The sequence below is a fragment of the Fusarium redolens genome (assembly GCF_020744475.1).
Source record: "Fusarium redolens strain MPI-CAGE-AT-0023 chromosome Unknown BKA55scaffold_24, whole genome shotgun sequence".
NCBI classification, from domain to species: domain Eukaryota; kingdom Fungi; phylum Ascomycota; class Sordariomycetes; order Hypocreales; family Nectriaceae; genus Fusarium; species Fusarium redolens.
Window position 1 is genome coordinate 487,826 of NW_025763687.1, and position 21,615 is coordinate 509,440.

Consider the following 21,615-nt stretch of genomic DNA (forward strand, 5'->3'; position numbering starts at 1 on the left):
AGCTCCTAACGGCTTACTTAGATACTGAGGAATCAACGACTCGCTTTCATATTTTATCACACTATCGGGGAAGTGTCAAGGAGCTTCTCCTAAGGTCACTATCACGTTGCCTCCTGCATCACCTTATGTGAGTATGACGAGTAATGTTCTGTACTGGAGGCTAATCTTATTCCCGCAACACAAAGATATTCAACCACGCCTGAACTTGAACGGCTTCCACATTACCAAATATCATCTCCTTAGCATTGTAAACCTCCTTTAGAAGACACACAAGCCATTGCTTCTGCCGACAACATGGCCAACGCTTGTGCCCACCAGTTTCGAATGATCAAATCAGACAATACTCTGGTCCAGTGGATTTGCCAACACTGTCGCTCTGGTCCCCATTGGATGATTTGGGAATGCACATATTGCAAGTTGCATCTATGCCGACCTTGCACGCAGTGTGCTTGAGACTGTGTCGAAGGCTCCTCGGCCGAGTCAGTGTAAGGCATTCACGCGCGGACTGGGCGTGATTTCAATGTGTTTTGCAGTGCTATTTTGTCACGTCTTGGCGGTTGAGGCCGACTGACGGACAGGGTGTGAGGATCAATGTAATCGGATGGACGGCTTGTCCGTTTTCAGGAGCCGCACATTCATATTTATGTATAGAGAGAAAAAAGATTCAGCATTCATTCTAAGTACAGTAGCGCGAAATTACCTTGATAAGAAAGAGAAGGAAAGAAAATAGCAAGTGCCATGGCGGGACCCCTTGATCCGTTCTAAATTTGGTGGAAACAGAAGACACCCTTCATTTAGAACAATGGCACTCCTTCGTGGTCTCTTATGGCGCAAATGAAACAGTTACAAAACGCCATGTCATGATGATGATTATGATGAGATGATAATGAGAGTCATCAGGACTGATCTCCAAGTCCCGGCGGGAAATATCTTCGACCCTATCACTGCCGGAGCAATGGGTTCGTATGTGAATAGTGAGGCATGGATCGTGGATATCCTTGATCGACCGTTGAATGAGGCATCTGAGGCGGCGCAGCCATGGAAACAGGCTTTGGAGTATGGTGGCCAGGCGCGCTTGTGCCGCTCGAGAAGTTTGAGTTGGTCCGATGATCATAGCTGAAAAGATCTCTCTGTAGGCCTTCGAGAATATGCATGTCCGTTCGAAGTGCACTCGTCGCAAGAACTGCATCGTCTTGTGGAACAGTGTTCCGAGGAGTTCTTTATCCACGTAAGTGCGAAGGATTGGGTCACGGAATGCAGCTGATAAGATTAACAGGTTGCCCCATTGCCTGCAAGGTGGTCAGTTGAGGTGGAGGCAGTTGGTGGGGAAAAAAGACTTACGCGTGAGCTGTGCCGAAAACATTGGTGATAATCGGCCTCTTGTCTCCTAGACCGTGGAAGGCACGGGTGCTTTCAATGAGCGCCTTGATGCCCTTCTTAGCCAACTCAACAATTTGAGGATCGATATCGCCGTGCGTTCTGGCTTTGGGGTGAATGACAGGCGCCGTAACATCCTGTCGAAACTCGGAGCTGACACTGGGAAAGTTGGGGCTCGATGCATGGTTCTTGATGGAGTGCGAGAACTGCAGAATTTGTTCGATGAACGGGCGATAAGTAATCACCTGGGCTCCCCAATATTTGGCCCGCAACCTTGCTGCCAGAATATCACCTGCGGGTGGGTCATCCTCTCTGAATGCGAAGCTGGGGGCGACCCAATGCATGCCCGAGACAGCATTAGAAACAACGTCGACATTTCGGAACTTATGATTGCCTGGCTTAGACGGATCTTCAGGGGCGTAGAACATTCGGTGGATGCTGTTCAGATGAGTCCGCAGATACAGCTGGCCTAGGTAGCTGTCCAAGATACGCTGGTCGAACCCTTCCAAGAGACTCATGTTGGGCTGCGGCATATCACCTTCGTGCGAGAGCAGTCCTGATGGAGGGAGTTGCATCTCTGCAATAAGATCACTTTCTAGCTGCAGGCAAGTCCAGAATGCGAGAGCAAGTTGGTTGTACTTGGTTTCCTGAATGAACTCGCTGTTGCGCTTGATTCGTCTCATTTTGTCCAAGCTCCTAGCATCTTGTTAGTCACTCATCACCTGTGTTTTATTGAAGATCTTAATACTTACGGTCGCATAATGACCTGCAGCTTGTGGCTGGCCCTGTTAATGAAAGCAAAACTCTCCATTGGTCTACCCAGCTGGCCATGATATAACCCAGCAAAGATGTTGGCGTACACGTCCTCCATGTTGTTGTACGCGCCAGTGTGATTGCCAAGGATATCCGTAGCATATGCAAAGTACTCTAAGCCAGGAATCACCTCGCAGTTTTCCTTGGAGATGTGACCAGCGCCGGAAGCACCCACGCCACTGATTGATGGGCAGTTGTCAGGGTTCTCGCCCGCTTCCGCCTGTGGTGAGGGCAGACCTGATGAATGCGAGTGCGAGTGCGATGAATATGCTGGGCCAGAGCATCGATTGGCCCTTGGCGGGATGGCTCCATTGCCAATGACTGGGCTGTCATGAGAAGGAGGCTCTGTAGGATGGACGACATCGGGCACATTATCGCGGTGAAGACACACTTTACCCAAAGCCAGAACTGTGAGAACCAGGGCAGTATGGATGGATCGATCTGGTCGAGCAGTGCGAGGTGGAGCAGGTATTGGTGACTCGGAGCCGTCCGGCCCTGGCGATCGCTTTCTCTTTGAGCCTGTAGCCTGTGACGTCTGCGAGCCTCCTGCAACGACAAAGTTGGACTTGGGGGGTTGTGACGTTGCTGGATGAGGATGCAATGCTGGAAGATTATCCAGGAAGTGTCTGACCCAATAGTCCAAAAGCTTGGGCTGAATGATAGGGTGCATGTTGAGAATGTTTCCCTTGAAACTCTCCACGTATGTCCACACCTTCGGCTCAGAGAAATCGGGGTTACTATCGACCAAAGCGTCTCCCTTGTATTCCACCTGATCTGGAGGGCTCAGTCCACCAAGCTGGCCCCAATTATATGCTGGCGAAGGAGATACCATATTGGATGAATCGTCCGCCATGTCCAAGTTATCATGGTCCGTCGGTTCTCGAACACGTCGCGATGGGTGAGAATCTTCACCTCGGCCAAAAACGATCAGAACGCCTCTGTTCTGTTCTTGACTGATGGGATATTCGCTGATGTATCGGACACCTTCGCGCTCAACATGGTGTTTGGTGAGCTCACGAATCGAAGGCCATTCCAACAGCAGGCCTGCCAAAGTCGTATGGTTGATTGGAATCGCGGGCTCTCCAGGGGCCACGGGTGGGCCAGGTTCAACCTCCATGGCATCTTCGGCCATCATACGCAGTGGCATTGGCTCCGATGATGGGTGGTCGGGATGGGCGTCATTATAGTACGGGTCTACAGAACCGCCGTTGACAAAGTAAGGCGATGCTGGCGCACGCTTGTACTCGTCCTCCACTGACGGTTCCGTCTTAGGACCTAGAGTCGCGATATGCTTAGGCAAGAGGGACTCCACGTTGATCAATCTCTGATCAAGTCGCCCCAGATACGGCATGATCGATTTCAGCGAAGTCTGAACCGAACCGAGGCCTTCTAGAATGTCGGCTTGAGCCTTATCCGTCCTGTTAACCATACTTAGCTGTTGCTTCCAAGTCAATGAAAAGTTTCACAAAACTTACGCCTTGGGCACCGGGTCGCGGTATTTGCAATCCACTCGCCTTTCTTTGCAGTTTCCGCATGGCTTCGTCTCGTCGCACTTGGCCTTCAGCTGCCGGCAGCTGTCGCATGCCTGACTCCGGTTAGAACTTGCGCATGTTCAAGTCATAAAAGGCTCTTTCATACCTGGGAAGCTCGATAGTTCTTCTTCTTGGAGGAAGCGTCCTGTGGAATGTAGAAGGGCTTGGTGCCTAGAGGGAGACCTGGACGTTGCTCGTAGGGCGACTGATAGATAAGAGGCGCACCTGTGCAATTACTGGGCTGTGGTGAACTATGTGTATATGCGCCAAGAGGCGAAGGTACAGGTGGGCGTTGCTGTTCCTGTTGCTGTCGGTAAGAGACTTGAACAAGCCGGCAGGGATCTGGTTCATGATGGTGACGATTGGTATCGTGATGCCGAGCTGGGACATGAGAGATAGGTTGAGGAGGATAATTTTGATAAGGGCTTGGAGGAGGGTGAGGAGGGTGATGCAGATTGCCAGGCAGAGGCGGAAAACATGGCTATAGAAATTGATGGGCTTGAGAATGTGGTTGGGATGTACTCACATTCATTTCGAAATCAATTGACAAATGCAGGGTCCTCGCGAAACGATGGGCTATTCAGGCGAACCACTGTCGATGAGGCCATCCACCGATTGCCTTGTTGGGTTGCACATTCTTTTAAGAAGCCAGTGTCCCCTGTCCTCTATCGGCTTCCTCTGATAGGAATTACGCACACTCTGGCTGCCAAGGCATTGTGACTGTGCCGGGGCGTGTTAACCCTCTCTACTGCACCAATAAAATATGCCACGATCGCGGTCTGTCGGTTGGTTCATGCAACCATTAGCTACGCATGCACTTCCGCCCCACAAGGTAAGGTGACGTCCCGGAACGCACTAGACGCCGGATGTGCAGCTGCTAGTCCGTGCCTTCAATTACCTTTTAGTTCCAACAACCGCGGCAGGGGGGCTCTTCCTACTTGGGTACACTGTCTCGCAAATTGGGGATGCAGAACAAGGATGTCGCACCGGACGGTTAGCGTCGTGGGGGCGGGTCGAGGCGGCCATGTGTACACTATGGTGTCACAGTACCTTATGTCGCTATGACCCCTGACAGATTCCGCTAGCCCTTATCAGCTCTAGCAGGCATGCTCAGCAGGCCCATCCCTAGTCCATGTACGCACAACACAAAGGAGATATTAGCCGATTTGAGCAACATGACGGGTGTGTGGAGACGCCATCTTGTAAAGCTGAAGACATGAATCCGATCATCACATTCTCGTGTCGACCTTTCTCTCGAAGCTGAATCAAATCGCTGACAGACGGGAACGTCTTTTTCCTACGCGTTTGCCGTCTTGTCACACTTTAGGTATATAGAAATGGTGGATGAACTGTGATTGGCATAATAATTAAGCTCATATCGTTCCTGGGAAATGTTGCGCTTATTAATTGGTGTTCCCTTCTCTTCCCTGGCCATATACTTCACCTTACCTGCGAACAGTATATACTCACCAACTCCTCCCAACTTTTATACCTGCAGATCACGCATGCATTCCTGACCATGATGGGGAAAGAAGTTGATAAATCTATGTTGCTTGGCTATGTTGTACTCTATATCGACACAAATGACACAGATGACACAGATGACGACACTGCAACAGACGACACTGACAAGATCACTGGCGACGTCCAAGCTAAGGTACATAGGTCTCATACCCCTCTTCTGACTCAATGTTGACACTTTTCATGAGTTGGACTTGAACCATAAAGTAGCCGTGGAGCTTCTGCGAAATAAGCTTCCGGAAGGGTTCGCATCTCCACTACTATCATGGCTTTACAAAAACCTGCCAGACGAGTTCATCGTTAAGATGTTAATTTGTCAGTTTGTGGTAAGTATCTTCCGAAACAGCGGCAGAAGGCTTCTAACTTGATGGCAGGCTGGATGGGGAAATGGATATGGCTTGGGCGAGTTGCATTGCACTCGATATAAATGCGGTCGTCACTATCCTTTTATCCAACTGCAAGATTGGTGCGAGCATATGTATGGGCATTGGAAGGATGTCTTCACCGACGGCCAGAACATGCATATGACTCGACCGTTCGGTGAGATGTTTAGGAAATTTATGCAGTGGTTGGTCGTTTGGCACAATGTCAACTCTATGTTATTTTGCCTGTTGCGGGAATAGAAGCATTGGCTTTAGGGACACAAAACAGGGTCCTATTATAGGAACCAGAGTAAGAGAGTCAAGGGATCTAGCATGTTACAAGCACCGAGTGTAGAGTGGAGTTCCTGACACTCATTAAAATAAGTCTCAAGTCGACGGTCAAATGGACGGACGATATAAAGGGCAATTGGTCACTATCCATAAGAATTAAATTCGAGCCGAGTATCCATCTTCGAGGTATAGTACCTTACAAGAAGGTCAAGCTTCAATTGGATATCTTAATAACAGATGTCCAGACAAGTCCAGATAAGTCCAGATAAGTCCAGATAAGTCCAGATAAGTCCAGATAAATATTACTGCTCTAACAACTCAAAACACCTGTCATCACAATTCAGAGGACAATTCAGCGGCGTGATATCTCCTGAGCAAGTCTCTCACCCCATTTTCTAGCAATTTCGGTCGATCCGGGGCCACGAATCTGCTCGCTAAACCAGTTCGCGCCAAACCAACGAGGAAACTCATTAATACAAAAGTCGCCATTAGGTGAGATGCCGATATCCAGCCTCAATCCAACGCGAGCAGACTCAAAATTCCTCGTCACTTCAAAAAACTCGATAAGGGCTCGACGCCAGAACACACAAAATGCCTCCAGCTCAGAGTATTTTCCTTTCCGTTCTTCTGGATCACTAGAAAACCACGAGAGATCATCATCTAGATTGAATGCCCTAGCATGAAGCTTCCGACGAGGCTTATCTCGAGTTGTTGTTGTTATCCATTGAGTACGGGAAACTTCTATTATGTCGTCCCCGCACATCATCACGCGAATTTCGCCAAAGTCATCCAGGCTCTTGATGTATTCTTGGTGAAAATAAGTGACTCTGCGTTGTGGTTTCGCTCTCTTCAGCTCTGGATTGCGCCCAGTGCATGCAAGATTTTTCCACATAGATGGCTTCTCGCAGGAATCGATGTAAACATCCTTTGCTCCACTACTAAATGTACGCTTGACTACCATAGTGCCTGACCAGTCGGCCATGGTGCATTTTCCGTGTCCATAGCAAGTCCGTGGTCGAAAGGAGAACTTGGGAGGAGTTCCTGGACGTCGCGCGATCCCGTCGAGGGCAGCAATGTCGAGAAGCTTATGCCCTTCTGCGTAGTTCTCGTCCCGGGACGGATAGAGGCTTAAGTTCCTGTGGAATGCGGTGGCTTCTTGCATTTGCATGTAGAAGTCTTCTGTGATCTTGTCACTTATATAATCGCTATCCCATGGTGCAAACACCACGACCTTTTCGGCAGCAACGTCCGCCACATGGCTAGCAAATCCGTGTTTCATCACCATATCTGACACCCATTTCATGCCATGAAGTTCTAGGGAGACAAGTCCAGTGTTTTCAGCGGCAATCATGGCTACAACGGTTTGATGTACCACGAACTGGTACTGGTGCTGACTATTGGGATCTGCGATGTGCTCTTCCTGGCTTGATGCATCAGGAGCCACACTCGCGACGAGACCACGTCCAAGGGTACGTTCGAGTTCGCAAAGATACTCTAGAGTGAAACGCTGGAGAAGTTTATCACCGTAAGAGCTATAAGCAGGATCGATCTGAATGCTTATAAAGTCCGAATTCTCTTCGACAAGGTCACGATACCGCGACACGCCGCAGAATATGACGTGAACTCTTTGCCCAGAGGTATTTACGTTTTCATCAGATAGAGAGATCGCTGTCGAGCTCGAATAGCACTGAGTCTGAGCAGCGCTGGTCCCAACTGCGGTGCTGCTGATGGTGGTAGAGTCGCTACGAGCTGTAATGGCTTGGGCTATTATGTCCTTGGCTCTCTTAGCATCCCAGGGAGTCCATTCGGCAACTTGGCTAACTCTCTCAGGTTTTTTGTTATACCGAAGTTGACGTGCTTGGTCTAGTATTTCGAGAATGGTGTTCCAATCTTTGACCTGGTGGCTTATGTCCAGGATAGACGTCAGAAAGTCTAGGCCAGCACTTGGAAATGCTGTTTGAACTTCTTCAGAGGTAATTTGAAGCTTTCTGGCAATTTTAGATTTCGCACTGAGACGTCGCTTCTCGTAACGCTCCATTTCTCCGCTTCAGGAGCTAGGTACCCTTCCTTCATGCGGGTTGACAGGTGGTCGATGCGTTGGTAGAGTAGTGATCGTATTGCAGGGCGGCAATACGGGAAGACTGTAATTCAGGTCATTCAAAGTATTGACATGACAAGATAAAATCAAAAGCTGGGACTATTTTCTGTTTTTTCTGATGTCCTGATGAGCGACACACAGCTTGCGGACCGGTGAAGCTGCGATAGCCCAGACCTGGAGATGTTATCTGCATCCCCGTTGAGCAGTTCCTAGTCGTCTACCCTGACACGGCTGTCGATCCTCTACCAAAACGTTGCCATCCAAGTCAGCCATGGCTACATTCCGTTCTCTCGTACCCTGCAACTACTTCCCAGTCTCGAGCCTGCATTGCGCACCTTGCATTCGCAGGGGTCTAGAGAGAACGCCCGAAAGGTCGCTCACGATGCTGTATACGTGCTTTGCTTAAACGAGACTGATGATCTCTTACAATACACTTCTCATCCTCTCTTGATCTGTTTCTCTTTATTATAAATACACGTATACTACACATAAAAAAACATCTGGAGTTCCTTGACAGCGACTTCATCAACTTCGTGTTCTTGAAGTTCGTTGTGGGGGCGCTAGTACCAGGTTTGTATTAGGCTGATCGGAGACACGTTCTAAGATTAGCGGCTGAAGATACAAGGGTGCGGATGCCAGTAACAAGGGTCTGTCGCTGATCTCTCCAGGCCAACACCCTTGCATATTCTGGTGGAGTCGAGATGAGCGGTGGCATAAGCCCCCTGTTAAAAGTGGCCATCCCACCTCTTACGCTACATAACACCTGCCAACACCTGCCAACACCTGCCAACACCTGCCAACACCTGCCAACACCTGCCAACACCTGCCAACACCTGCCAACACCTGCCACCACCTGCCAACACCCGCCAATACCCGCCAACACCTGCCAACAACTAATATGACCACATACCTAAGACACATTCTTGGGGCTTAAATCAAAAAAAGTAAAAATTCAATACAGGCCTGGACTGACTATCTGCAGGCGATAGAAGATCACCCACGCCGGATGATATGCATCCCACCATAGCCACTTTCGTCAGCTTTACTTAGGATTGCACAGAGTGCATCGACGCGTTCCATCAATCCAACCATCCTTGCATCCTGGATTCTGACATATATCGGACTCTGACATCGTCTTTATATTGTAATCAATCGGTCTGTAATCTAATCAGTGGTTTCCCGGTTGACCGCGTGAAGAAAAGCACATACTAGAAGATCTTTGATATTGATGCTGTTGGGGTATAAAGCACGAATGTAAGGTTCAAACGAAGGCTATAAAATGCCGCAGAGGGTGCTTAGAAAAGCATTCATTAAGTGCATAAATCCACTCAGTATAAATTAAGCACCTGAAAGCTTTTTCTTACCCAAAGTTGTGTTCAATGACGTCAAACTCTACCCCGCTCAAGATGCCTTCACCAGAACAATCTGACCCGAAGGATGATAAGAACATCAAATCCTCAGTCGAAAAATTTAATCGAGTTGGATATTTCTTCGAACCAATAACGGAGATTGGAGATAAGGTTGCAAGATTATACCAGGAAGGTCGCGCCGGCCAGGTTGATCACCATTTTTTCAAAGATGATCTTCTGTCAAATGAGGTGAGTGGCATATTACTTCTAAATCACAATAATTAACATCCTTAGTCGGCCAAAGATTTACTTGCTTGTTACCCCAAAGTGACCAAGTTCAAGCATCTTTGGGGTACGGTTCAGGACTTCTACTGCTGGGACAACCCTTCTACAGTAAAACCTGGTATGGTCATATATCTACTCGAGCCACACTCCAAATTCGTATGTCTTGAGGACTCTCATTGTCGTGAATTTGACACCATGTGTGATGATGACCATGCTTTCCATCTTTCTCGTGAGGATGCAGATCGCTTTAGCAGAAAGGAATTCGACTCAGGAAAAGGCGGCGTGTAAGATATCACCTATCACCTTGCTGCAGTCTTCTAACAAACAACAGCCTCTTCGTTGATCCGGTACTAGGACATCGACTAGAAAATGGTCGCGCAATAGTTTTTGGTACTAAGAAGTAACAATAAGCGCTAGTTTTCCAGATCAAACAATATATCTTGTATAGCGTCCCAATCGTTTTGCCATAGTGATTGTCGGGAGTTGTTTGCATCTAATGACTCTTGATATGGAACTCCTTCTACGCTTCCGTTATTTATCTCAATCGCTCCAGCTACCTCGGTCGCCTCAATTGGCTTGGTTGTCGCTGTTGCCCTGATAGAGATGGCCTCTATTGCGGTCTCATTTTGATGTTGCTGATGCAACCGGTCTTCCACAAATTGTTCCCGGGTATTTTCCGTGCCCTTATCAGGCTTCCTTCCATCAGTACATTTGTGTGAGATATATGCACTTGCGAACTCATGTGTCGCGTTACATTCATCACAGGGCCGATTCCAAGAATCATCTAGTGGAATTAGCTCGATTTCCAAGTCAATCTCGCCTAGTCGTGAAGTCATACGTGTCCGAGCATGTCGCTTCAGAGAGTCTTCGCCCTTGAGTATTTGTTTACATTCATCGCATTGTTTCGGCTTCAGATACAAGCGACGTCGCTTTTTACGTGCTGGGGCAGAAATTGGTTCCGAAGATGTCATTTGATCCAAAAGCTTATTTTCAAACGACTTGACATGGTTCTACCTAACGTTAGAGAACATCAATACATTCGGCCGTGATTGGATTAATGGCTTACCCAAAGACCATCTAAATGCGCTCTCGCGTCATGTATTGAAGTAAATACTTCCTTACAGCAGTCGCATGTAATAGAGCAGTTGGTTGTAGCCATAATAATTCAGAAAGGTGAAAAATGGACAAGAATGGGCGAATGATTTGATTTGTTCTACGCGGTCCAATGGACAACCTATCGTGGCTGATCGGAATCAGGAACAAATCAGCGATGGTTAGATGCTTTTGGCATTTGAGATGCATACACGGGTCGGCACGAACCATCTTGCGTTTAAGTAACCTGCATTCAATTGGTTTATTACATATCGGGACGCTCGACTGTCTGTTGCAGATGCGATTACCCAGAATATTTCCCGCAGTGCTGGCAAATTATTGGCTGTGACGTCGCGTCGGGTGATTGCCACAGTAGCAGTGGCAAGGTTACCCTACACAGCCCCTCTTCTTCAGTAACAATTTTTTCCCTAAACCCTGTCCTGTAAAAGTTTTTCCTTGGCACCCGCTGTTAGCGTTCTGCTAGATGGCAACAAAAGCAGCTGCGGGACTAGCGGGACCCTAACAGCTGCTGGAAGAAAGGGATTCAGAGAGTTGACCTTTCTTCGTGACAAGTGTTTTCAACGGCACTGAGCTTCGCGAGCTCTTGACATCGCCTCCGGGCACCATTTCATTTGTCTTATCTACGACTTCTTCTCACCTCGACATTTCGGCTTCGCGAGCCTGCGACATTCCGGGCTCTGTGCCCCTCGACTTCCCGTACGACCGACTTCTGCAGCTTCAGCTGTCCAGATGACATTTACAGCATCCTGCTGCTTGACATTGAGGGTCATCGCACCCTCACCCTCGCCTTTGCCTGCAGTTTAATGCTGCCTCGACCGACTACTACAGCTTTGACTGCCTGAACAACACCAGCAGCCGTTAGCTGCTCGATTTTCTGAGCCCTTTGGTGTCCCAACCTTAACGCGCGAGCCCTACATGGCTCGCTGCCCTCTTTGCAGCTCGGAAGCTGCTTGACCGATCTCTGCAGTCGCGTACTGCCCAGAGACCCTCTTCTTCTTTGCAGCCTCGGCTGCTGCCTGGAACACCGCCAGGCCTCGACAATTTGTCTCACTGGCTGAGACCACTAGACAAAACCGCTGGGTCGAAATGGTACAGAGCTTACCTGGAGACCGTGGAATGAGGAGACTACCTCGCCCACAGAGCAGCGTTCTAGCCGCCTTGGGGTTTTCTCCTGCAAGGGTTCTCCCCAAGGATGCACGGTTCTAGGGTTGCAGCTACTGGCGATCATAAGGGATCGTGGACTTCCTGCCTCAGGGTATGGAAAGCTACTTGATCTATCTGTGCAAGAGAGTTCTAAGCTGGAGAGGAATAGCTCCCGCTGATATGCTGGATGAACTAGATAGAAGCGTTGCTGGGGGGAAGCTCTGCTGAGATCAACTGTATTGATGTCCATGGGACGTGCTTCACCGACAACTACCGGAGAGCTGGCTACGAGTAGAGAGGTGCCTCTTGGAGGTAATGAGTACAGAAAACGCTCGAGCATGTATACGGCTCCGATCCAAGAGGCCTTACAGATGATCCGAGCGAGAATCAGCATGGCAGCGATTGTAGATAGTTTAGCCCAGCACGTCCTGTGCTCCATTAGGAGACTTTTTGGGGCCTACGGCCCCCCGGACGAAAAATATACATACACACTGACAACGTCTGTGAAAGGGTGATGCAAGTCTGCTAACGACACAAAAGCTTTCCACGTTTCCAGCATGGTCACGTACGACATATCCATTGGTCACATTCAGCATCCCCTTTAACAGGTCAGACGATTCAAACAGCATAATGCAGACTTTTTATTGGCGTTTAAACGTTAGGTGTCTTAACATTGTCCCGGATGATCCCCCCAAGGGTTTCCCAAACATAGGTAAAGCCCAACTGCCATGGAAAAGAAAAGTTCCCCGCTGAGGGGTTAGTCTCTTCAAACAATGCGCTCACGAGATTAATTTGTGAGTCACTCACTTACAGTATTATGTTTTGCTCCCGATGAGAGATTTTATTCCCTCCTATCTCTGCTAACCAGATTAGGAAGCAGAAAGCAAATTGTCTCGATTGATAAATGGACGGCGCAAATTCTCTCAGGCCCTGTAGTTCCGGCTAATCAGACGTCACGATAGGCCTTGACCTCGGCAGTAATAGAATGTTACCCTACACTCTGCCTCTTCCGGTGCGTTTTTATTGCCGAAAACTTTTGCCGTCACAATGGCAACCATTCGCGCCTGCTTTGAATCTCGATAATCCGGGCTCCTCACTGTCGACATCCCCGTACAACCGACCTTTATAGCCTCGGCTGTCCATATGACACTCGATCCTGCTGCTATTCAGGGTCATCGCATCCGCAAAAATGTAGATGCCATTATTGTGAGTATGAAGCCACTGCAGATGAGGTAATCCCAAGTGTTGAACCTTGTTGGGGAAATGCCTCGCCAATCACCAAGAAGCACCAGTGACGTTTTTTATTTGGCCTGCTCCGGTATTGATTGGCTCTTGGTCAACGCCACAGATACGAACCTCAAGGTGGCATAGCTAGATAAGCAGAGGTACCTAAGATTTAAGCTAATTAGCTAGAGAAAGAAGGTATTTTTGATACTGCTGTTTTATAAGATCAGTCCGCTATCTTTGGTCCACTGGTGCTTCTTGGTCCTCAAATGGGGATGCAACGCGAAGCCAAAAGCTGTCGACCAGCCTCTCAATTACCTCTCTTGTCCTCTGGCTTGTGTCGGTTTCGGGATAGCGACCGACTTGGCCGCTTTTTGGGACATTGTGAGGCTATATGACCTCGTGGCTGAGATGAAAGGTGGGACATAATAGAAGGACCAATGAGCATAGCGTAATGTGAAGGCAAGCTTGTTGGCAGGGTGACGACTCCATATTCTGGTCCCGTCTTCATCTTACACGGAAATTAATGCAAATCGACCGTGGATCAGGCAACTCAGCGCAACCCTAATTATTATTTCCCAACAATACAGGACTATTTTCGACTATTTTCAGCTTATATTGATAATGCGAACGCTCGATCTCGTACACAATCAACCTCTCCATATATGATTGAATACTTAAACTTGCTAAATTACTATTGCGATTCTGGAATTTTCCTGGGAGTTGATCCTAGGACTTCAAACGCTTCCATGAATAAGCTGCTTGTCAACAGTTTCAGTTGTTGGCACCTGGTTGATGCCTTCATGCATGGGAACAGTTACAGGATACATCTTCCAGGGCCTGTAGGACAAAGTCGTGATTAAATCCATTTATAGCAGATAAATTATGCTAGGATTGGAGTCGTTTGCCGCAATGCTTAGCCTGGTCTTGTTAGCTGTTGCATCGCAACGTTAAGGGGGCTAAAGACTGACCACGTCCGAGCCTAAAATGCTCAGCGAAATTATCGGCATTCTCTGTTCTCGTACGGCGATGGGTCCTTCACACGGTGTCTCGCCTAATGTCTCTGATAAGGCTCCCCTCATGATGAACGGCATGCGTGGTCCCAGACTCAAGCCAATCCATGAGGTTCCTCGATCCAACGCTCAGCCCATCATGACAGGCCCAATCCACATTCAGCCTCAAGGTGCGCTGTCATCTCGCGCCACTCGTCGCAACATGTTGGAGACTGAGTTGACCGAGTCTCTTCGACGCCATCTCATTTGGGAGCGACAACAGAAGTCGTCGACAGCAAATGCTGTCCTCAAGCGATGACATACATCACACGATATGGCCAACTTGAAGCAGTACGATGAGAAGCCTTGCATGAAGACGAGCGAGGATGTAAATACGATCAGCTGGAACCAATACTTTTCCAAGGAGGCCAGCGACGGATGACACTCTAAAGGGTGGTGAACTTTCCCATTTCTGCCGTGGTGTAAAAATGTATGGCTGATAGCATCGTCGGATTGCTATGGAGCAGAGACTAAGCATTGAGATATACGCAGGCAGTGATTGCTAGCCCGAAATCTACTAATAGATAACTTGATCTGTCCTCTTTCACGGCCCAGAATTCTACCGCTTCTTGGAATTGTGAAGGTAGAGCAGTCGGTGAGCATACCGTGGTCGTGCGGCCGCCCACGTCAGGTACAAGGAAAGGGCACGCCAAACCAGAGGAACTGTGACGATCGACCACGTTCGAGAGAGTGCTCGACATCGAAAAAGACTCCCGCTCCGTGCTTCTCATCACCAGGAACCATCACATGAACCATCACATGAGGCACGAATGCGTCTCCTGGCAGAGTTGGGATTCATCCAACGACCGGACGAGTTCGCGGGAGTAGTGCCACTGTAACAGTAGTGAGAAGGTGAACATTGTGGTATGCAAGGAACAGAAACAGTCATGCTAAGGCATCAAGCGAAAGCTTGAGATGAAAGCTTGAGATGAAAGCTTGGAACGATCTGACGATGACTATGATTTCAATAGAGAATACACTCAAGACCTTTACACTACCTAGATATGCACATTGACGTTGCGAGATGATTCATAGAATTAAGACTAGCTGCCTATCGTTTTTGACCCTGAGGCGCGCAGGCAACGCCCATGTGCCGAATCTTACGCGATTGACTGTCTTGCACATACACATCCTCCATGCCAGTGAACTTCACCTGATACAGTCTGATGGATTACTTAACACCCTTCCAGGCGAATTCAGCATGTGGGGGATTGAGTAGAAGATTGTGTCGGCATAATAAAGTTTGGAGCGAACCCCAGACCTGTGCTAAAAGAATGAAAGTTCCTTGGCAATCCGAAAAAGGGAACCTGGCAGGCACTGCTTATGAGTACCAACTATCCTCGGTTCCATGCCACATCACCTCTCTGTCATGCTCAAATCGAGAAGGGTTGGATCGTTGAAGGTTCAAACTTTTACCAACCCTAGACCCGACGAGCCACGCGAGAGCATCTGCTGATAGCCGCACGGGAACCATGTTCTGGGATGGAGTCTTGGTGACACCTCGCAACAGAGTATCGTACCGTTGCGGATATTCATAACGAAATGGCATTGTGGAGTACCGATTCAGTATTGACGTTGGCATCAACTTCTTTTCTCATGCCTTCCTCGGTAGTCACGTCCAGGCGCGCTTTGATCTTGGCGATCGTAAGCATAATGGACCCACAACCTCTGGCAGACTAATGAGAATACGGTGTGCTGAAAATCCCATGCTTGCTTTTGCTGAAATCTGCCGATTTTTGTACCGCAAGAAGTTTGATGCACCTGGACATATTGGAGAAGACTCGGAAGTCGTCCCAAAGAGATGAAACTTTATTTGGGGGTAGGGGTAGGGCGCTGGGTGGGAGGGGAGGGGGGCATGATGTGGTTATGCGAAATATAATGCTACCCCCCCCCCCCCCCCCCCCCCCCTTCCACCCCCTTGTCTGTCCTTGCATTAGTAGCCTCTATCGCCTGAAGCCTTAATCTTCAAATACAAGTCATTTTGCACCTTTGTCAGTTCAGAACAATCTCGAGTCTCCTGCTCAATGCAACCTTATTTCTACCATGAGAATCCCGCGGAGTACCCTCACGGCCAACCAGGGCCGTTGTTTCGAAGCTTCCCAAGTTACATCTCATGTGACTCGCGGAGGCGAGATAGCCAGTGCAATTTTCAACAAGTGGGATGATGCTGAAGGGACCTGCATCAACGTTTCCGAAGACGTTGGCCGACTCGAACACCCGCCGCCTCTCAAAGAGCTGCCCAGCCGGAAGGTACTCAAGCTGATATGTCTCCGTGAGGCATGGAAACGAGGCCTTATTGACCCTGGACACCATGTCCAAGAAATTCGGAAGTTGGGAAGTGAACAATATGCCTTGCAGCTCCTCGAGAGCATGGAAAAGACACTCGAGCTGTCCCCAGAACCTAGCCGCAATCTCGAAGAACGTATTGATCTCACCAAACAGCGTCTCCGTCTTCTACAATGTCCGCAAGATAAGTGGCCAAATCACAACGAGCCAAAATTCAGCGTCTGGGGTGGCTTGGTAGTACTGGAACACTACGAAACGCATGAATCCAATTTCTTGGACTGGCCCTTAAAGTATCTTGACAGCCACGCGTTGATCTTCACTGCACAAGCATTCGGCCGCCTTGGATACATGTTTCCATCCAACATAGATCTTGATAAGGTTTCAAGCTTTTTCAATGTTCTTATCTGCATTCACCAAGACAGCCTTGCGCATGCTGCTACCAGAAGGCTGAATTTGACCATGAACCCCAATTCATGCAACCAATGGCTGGTAGAAGCTCTTGGCCTTTGTTCCAGATCAGACTACCAAAGATATATCCCCAAGATTGTTGGCTTGAATTTGCAATTCGGTAGCGAGTTTGGCCTTAACAGCGATAGGATCCTTTGGTTGCCGCCAGCCCCTGAAGCCAGGAGTAAAGACCAAATCTTCAAAACCACTTGTGTAGGAACGCGTGAAGCGTCCAGTACCTTGTTGAGAGATTATAGGGAGCTTGAAGGAGAACACCATCTCCTGAAAGTCCCTGATGATTTTTCGTTCTGGAGCTTTGTTCGTCGACTTCAAGATTTCCCCCAAACGACAACAAGCATTGTAGACTGGCCAAATCGCAACGCTGGTGTCGCAGCCATCCGATATATCATTGAGTGCTACCACGCTTTGGGATACCAGGCTTCAGTGAAAGATGTATTGGTGGATGATCCAATAAGGGTACTGTCCAACATTTACTTCATGTCTGCTCAGAAGTCGGCAGCACACGGCCGATATGACCAACTCAAGACTCCGCCATCCTCAGAATGCGGGGGTATAATTGAAGAGACCTCCGATCTGGAGCAATCAATTACCGGAACTCCTCCAGAGGAACGAGGGGTTCAGACTGCAGACGACTTGACCTTGTGCGAATATGGACACAACAGAGTTGCGACATGTGCGAATTTGACCTCCATTAGCTTGGACTCCTGGAGAAACAGGAGAGATTCCCACCAAGGCGATGATGTTGACCTTGCTGCTCTGCTACGAGCCTGCCACCTCTTATTTCGCGCAGAGGAAGACGAGGCTAGGCGTGGCAGGAGGAAGGCTGAGCCATGTATAAAATGCACCTGGGAAGATGGTATCGAGAACCAGCACGGCGTAGAATGGGCCATTTCACAAACCGAATCACTGCTGTCGATGAGCCATTTGCCTGATCATACGCTATATCACCGGATGGCGGCCTGCGAGGAAAAACTGAATGTTCAGAACCTCTCAAAACTGAAGCCTGACTGTTTGTTTAAATCTATCAGACAGGTCATTACCGTATTGAATTTCACCCATCGTTTCCGCTTAAAAGAGAAGGATGAATCTGATGTATATGAGGATGCCCAGGCGCAGACTCTCTTTGCTGTTTCTTGCCTCTCAGAGTTGAACCGTAGCCCTCCAGAAGACTTGCAGTCTCGGCTTCTTGAGATCTTCAACAAAATCATAGTTGAGAACGACCGTCAAACCAGACAGTGGATACAAAACTGGCCGATCAACGGTTAGGCTTGACTTGCCGTTTACACACTGGTGTGTAGGATTGGTTCTCTTTTTCTCTTTGTATTACCTTTTCCCCTACTGTTCTCGTTAGTATACTGTAAATAACTTAGAATATATTCATTATAGCTACGCTGTCCATCAGACGTCCCTACAAGTGGACTTGTGCCGCTCGATGTAGATTGCGAATACCCCCTTTGCAGCTTGTCATTCTCACACATGATATTACGACGCGTTGTTAGCAATCTAGTATCAATCGAGTTTGAATTGAATTTTTGAGCGGAGCAGCCGCTGGGCAGCAAGATTTGACTCAAATAGATAGGAGACTCTCAGGAGCATGAGGATAGATTGTCAGGGAAGAAGAAAGCAGTTCCCCTGGCATTTTTCAGCATTGGCCTACTCCCACTGGGTGCTGCTGTGGCCCGGTTGGCCCTCTTGATTACTGGGCTCAAAAAGCCTGGTAAGTCATTCCTGTTGGCTCAGGGAACGGTCTTCTTGAGATCAGCTTCGTCATCACCTTCGGTTCAGTACCAAATTTTCGCAAATCCATCGAGCACTACGTGCCTAGGGTATTCGAAAACTCACACCCTCTGATGGATCGTAAAAATAAACGGTGTTCAAGACTCGGGCTCTGAGGCATTCGTTTAATGCACCATTAGCGGTACCTGAATCAACAGAGGGGAGCCCCCTTCTGAGAATTCAAAATATCACGATAGTTCTGAGGCACTCATTGACTGCATAGGATCGGGCAAAAGTGTCATACACCTCTTGGTGAAGCTGTCTCGTCAAAGATGTTCATAAATCAACTTTTCCCATTCCTCGTTTTTCCCTCCTTCAAAAGGGAAAAAAAAAAAAAGAAAAAAAAGAAAAATAACAAAGGTCGTATCAGGTTGATTGCCTACCCTGGAGAGTCTGGCCCGATGTAAGGTGACGTTGGAGGGGATGTGGAGAAGAAAAGTTATCGGAAGTCCTACTTCGCCAGCTTCGTACAACTAGTAGATGCATAAAGATGCTGACAATTGTGCGTGCCTGATCAAGCCACTTTGTGCGTCGGGTAACGGAAACAAGGCTGATGGGCCGGATGTTAGCATCATGTGAAGAGGATGTTTCTAGCGTCGACAAAAAGTGGCCACTTGGAACCCACAAAGTATGCAAGGAGGAACCCCCCGCTCTTCTTGAGCTCCTGTAGACGATCTGTCGGTGACATATGTCCTAAATGCTTGTGGGTCTATGTCAAAGTGTAAGACATCCAGATGCCACATAGCAAATCGCTTAGCTGAAACAACTTAATTGGGTTGGCTAGCTGCCACGTCACTGAGACCAATAAGCGCTCGGTTGACATTGAGGAGATCTCTGTCACTTCCTGTTTGTTCTTTGGTCGAGAAGACAAGACGGGGAACAAGATTAGTGCATGGAGCTGTTAGCGTCCGGGGTCCCGGTAGAGCATTTCGCGGGCCGTGATCTACAACCCGATTGGCAAGGCAGTAGTACTGTAGACAAACAAGGCAGTCGTCATATCCCATCTTCTTGACATCCTTTTGCTTCTCCAAGGTGGCGGGCTGAAGTAACGGCAGCATAAGCCACTCATCCTCTTCAATGTATGGGAGATGGTTGATTGGCAACCACCAACATGGGGAGCTTCAAAATATAAATACCGCAACCCCGTCCAGATCATCCTAACACCGAAGCTCACTTGTCCTGGCTTGAGGCACAGATACTATCCAACACCCATTAAAAGCCCCTATTTGTTCCCCCAAATTTCTCCCTAAGACTGAGCCCCGTTCCTCTCCCTCTCCAATCCCGGTCCGGTATGCGACCACAAACTGATTTATAGGTTCTTGTCGTTGACTCTTCCTCTTTGCCTTCAAGTATGACCCCCGGAGGCGATCATCATGTATAGTGAAACCCAGACCTCAACCGCCGAAGCCCGTCGGCTCAAGAAGCGGGAACTCGATCGCAAGGCCCAACGCCTGGCGCGAGAGAGAACAAAGAGTCGCATCGCTCAATTGGAGAGCATGGTCGACAACCTCCGACAAGACGACTCCAATGCTCAGATAGCTACCTTAATGGACCAATTAGGCAAGGTCACGAAGGAGAGGGACAATCTATTACAGGTTCTCGATTCTTTGAGCTCGACGATTCGTCGGCACATTGGCGATAATAGCTCCGCCACTACCACGAGCGAGCCACGGTCAGAAACAAAATCCGAGTCGCCAGCTTATGCTGGACCTACCAAATCGCAGTCGCAATCAGCACCAAACGACCGAGTAGTCCCAATCATAGTGCAAAGATCGGCATCAGAAACAAGCAACTCTACAATACTACAACCCCCCATAAACCCTCCCCCGCACGACCGCTCTACCTACGACGGTTGGAACTACGCCGTGAGTAACCAGCATTATCCCACCACAATGGCCTTCGACAACTCGATCCTCCCATCCGCCGGCAACGGCTTCATACCCATCCAGCCTCTCTTCTCAGGCCTCCCTCCAACACCCGAAGAAGTCGACGTCATTATCCCCAAAGCCCCTGTCCTCTGCCACTGCTCCAGTCCCACGAATTGCACATCAAACTACCACGAAGTTAAACCCAATATCTGGCGCGCAATCAACAAAACACTGGTTAAACCCACAAAGTTATCCGCTGAAGAGCTGGCGATCGAGGATTATAATGCGGAGGATATACCAGTGCGCGCGATAGTTGAGGGCTGGGAAAGTGTTGAGATGGCGGGAAAAATGACGCCGACATGGCGCAAACGACGTAGGGCTGATGAGCTTTGTTCTCGGCAATTGCGCGAATACAGAGCGTCTGGCTGCGCTGAGGATAGAACGGCGCGCGGCTTTACCGCGATGGTATTGGAATAGGTGAGACAAGTCTTATCTTTGCGACAAACAACAAGAAATAACAAATTACAGACCATCGCAAGCACTACCGCACTCATACGGCATTGACTTCTTCGTCTGGTAAGTCCCCTTCAGCCTCATCTCCACCACCAAGTGGGGTTGTAATATGGAGGGGCTTAGACCACCAGCCCCGTTATCCAAGATCAACCTCATCACCCCGCATCATTTCGCATCAACCCCTCATCACCCCCCGCATCATTCCTGCGACAATGATTCTTGCGAGCGCAGAGAATAATGACTCCACAAGCACAAGTTCACGTAAAAGCTTCGTTCACAAATCTGGACTCTCTTCAGCGTCTTCCATACCCAGACTTTGCTAAACTATTGCCCAAGTAGACCGAGACTATCAGCCTCCACTACCATGAAGCCTGCTCCATATATTTACCGCCCCCTACCCTACAGCGAGATCGTCCACTTCCTCTCCCTTCACTTCTAACTCTCTCCTGTAAAACTTTTTCCTTGGGCACCCGCTGTTAGCGTTTTGCTAGGGTAAAGAATTTTTGCAGTCCAAAATGGCAGCAAAAGCAACTGTGGGGCTAAC

At 48.7% G+C, this 21,615-nt stretch overlaps 9 protein-coding genes across 9 annotated transcripts; 6 read left to right on the forward strand and 3 right to left on the reverse strand.

The window, feature by feature from the left end:
* Positions 1–294: 294 nt before the first annotated feature.
* BKA55DRAFT_526719 (uncharacterized protein) lies at positions 295–453 on the forward strand (the record flags this gene model as incomplete). Its single annotated transcript, XM_046188871.1, has 1 exon — positions 295–453. The coding sequence occupies one exon, from the start codon at positions 295–297 to the stop codon at positions 451–453; it is 159 nt and encodes a 52-aa protein (XP_046042819.1).
* A 488-nt stretch (positions 454–941) lies between these two features.
* On the reverse strand, positions 942–4,517 carry BKA55DRAFT_716494 (uncharacterized protein; the record flags this gene model as incomplete). Its single annotated transcript, XM_046200907.1, has 8 exons — positions 942–1,130; positions 1,172–1,289; positions 1,342–2,073; positions 2,130–3,608; positions 3,666–3,775; positions 3,829–4,203; positions 4,421–4,425; positions 4,463–4,517. 8 exons carry the CDS (start codon positions 4,515–4,517, stop codon positions 942–944), a joined length of 3,063 nt encoding a protein of 1,020 aa, XP_046042820.1.
* A 1,731-nt stretch (positions 4,518–6,248) lies between these two features.
* BKA55DRAFT_526693 (uncharacterized protein) lies at positions 6,249–7,934 on the reverse strand (the record flags this gene model as incomplete). The annotated part of the gene is made up of 3 exons (XM_046188870.1): positions 6,249–6,741; positions 6,925–7,286; positions 7,341–7,934. The coding sequence occupies 3 exons, from the start codon at positions 7,932–7,934 to the stop codon at positions 6,249–6,251; spliced, it is 1,449 nt and encodes a 482-aa protein (XP_046042821.1).
* A 1,466-nt stretch (positions 7,935–9,400) lies between these two features.
* Positions 9,401–10,032, forward strand: BKA55DRAFT_696898 (uncharacterized protein; the record flags this gene model as incomplete). The annotated part of the gene is made up of 3 exons (XM_046200316.1): positions 9,401–9,592; positions 9,638–9,912; positions 9,960–10,032. 3 exons carry the CDS (start codon positions 9,401–9,403, stop codon positions 10,030–10,032), a joined length of 540 nt encoding a protein of 179 aa, XP_046042822.1.
* BKA55DRAFT_211157 (uncharacterized protein) lies at positions 9,835–10,916 on the reverse strand. The gene is made up of 3 exons (XM_046185156.1): positions 10,695–10,916; positions 10,467–10,638; positions 9,835–10,412 (listed from the first exon to the last, which is right to left on the reverse strand). Exons 1-3 carry the CDS (start codon positions 10,785–10,787, stop codon positions 10,042–10,044), a joined length of 636 nt encoding a protein of 211 aa, XP_046042823.1. The 5' UTR covers positions 10,788–10,916; the 3' UTR covers positions 9,835–10,041.
* A 1,196-nt stretch (positions 10,917–12,112) lies between these two features.
* Positions 12,113–12,371, forward strand: BKA55DRAFT_583981 (uncharacterized protein; the record flags this gene model as incomplete). Its single annotated transcript, XM_046194259.1, has 1 exon — positions 12,113–12,371. A coding segment is annotated over exon 1 (237 nt), but the record flags the coding sequence as incomplete, so codon positions are not given.
* Positions 12,372–14,095: 1,724 nt separating this feature from the next.
* BKA55DRAFT_696899 (uncharacterized protein) lies at positions 14,096–14,419 on the forward strand (the record flags this gene model as incomplete). Its single annotated transcript, XM_046200317.1, has 1 exon — positions 14,096–14,419. One exon carries the CDS (start codon positions 14,096–14,098, stop codon positions 14,417–14,419), a length of 324 nt encoding a protein of 107 aa, XP_046042825.1.
* A 1,784-nt stretch (positions 14,420–16,203) lies between these two features.
* BKA55DRAFT_526577 (uncharacterized protein) lies at positions 16,204–18,765 on the forward strand (the record flags this gene model as incomplete). Its single annotated transcript, XM_046188856.1, has 3 exons — positions 16,204–18,175; positions 18,317–18,348; positions 18,490–18,765. 3 exons carry the CDS (start codon positions 16,204–16,206, stop codon positions 18,763–18,765), a joined length of 2,280 nt encoding a protein of 759 aa, XP_046042826.1.
* Positions 18,766–20,102: 1,337 nt separating this feature from the next.
* Positions 20,103–21,180, forward strand: BKA55DRAFT_583986 (uncharacterized protein). Its single transcript, XM_046194260.1, has 2 exons — positions 20,103–20,743; positions 20,804–21,180. The coding sequence occupies exons 1-2, from the start codon at positions 20,187–20,189 to the stop codon at positions 21,033–21,035; spliced, it is 789 nt and encodes a 262-aa protein (XP_046042827.1). The 5' UTR covers positions 20,103–20,186; the 3' UTR covers positions 21,036–21,180.
* The last annotated feature ends 435 nt before the right edge of the window (positions 21,181–21,615 follow it).

Coding starts and splice junctions, on each gene's coding strand:
- BKA55DRAFT_211157 (XM_046185156.1), bottom strand. CDS start 10,787: ATGGCTACAACCAACTGCTCTATTACATGCGACTGCTGTAAGGAAGTA. Junction 10,639..10,694: donor CGCATTTAGATGGTCTTTGG/GTAAGCCATTAA, acceptor AACGTTAGGTAG/AACCATGTCAAGTCGTTTGA. Junction 10,413..10,466: donor GAAGCGACATGCTCGGACAC/GTATGACTTCAC, acceptor TAATTCCACTAG/ATGATTCTTGGAATCGGCCC.
- BKA55DRAFT_583986 (XM_046194260.1), top strand. CDS start 20,187: ATGGTCGACAACCTCCGACAAGACGACTCCAATGCTCAGATAGCTACC. Junction 20,744..20,803: donor CCCACGAATTGCACATCAAA/CTACCACGAAGT, acceptor GGTTAAACCCAC/AAAGTTATCCGCTGAAGAGC.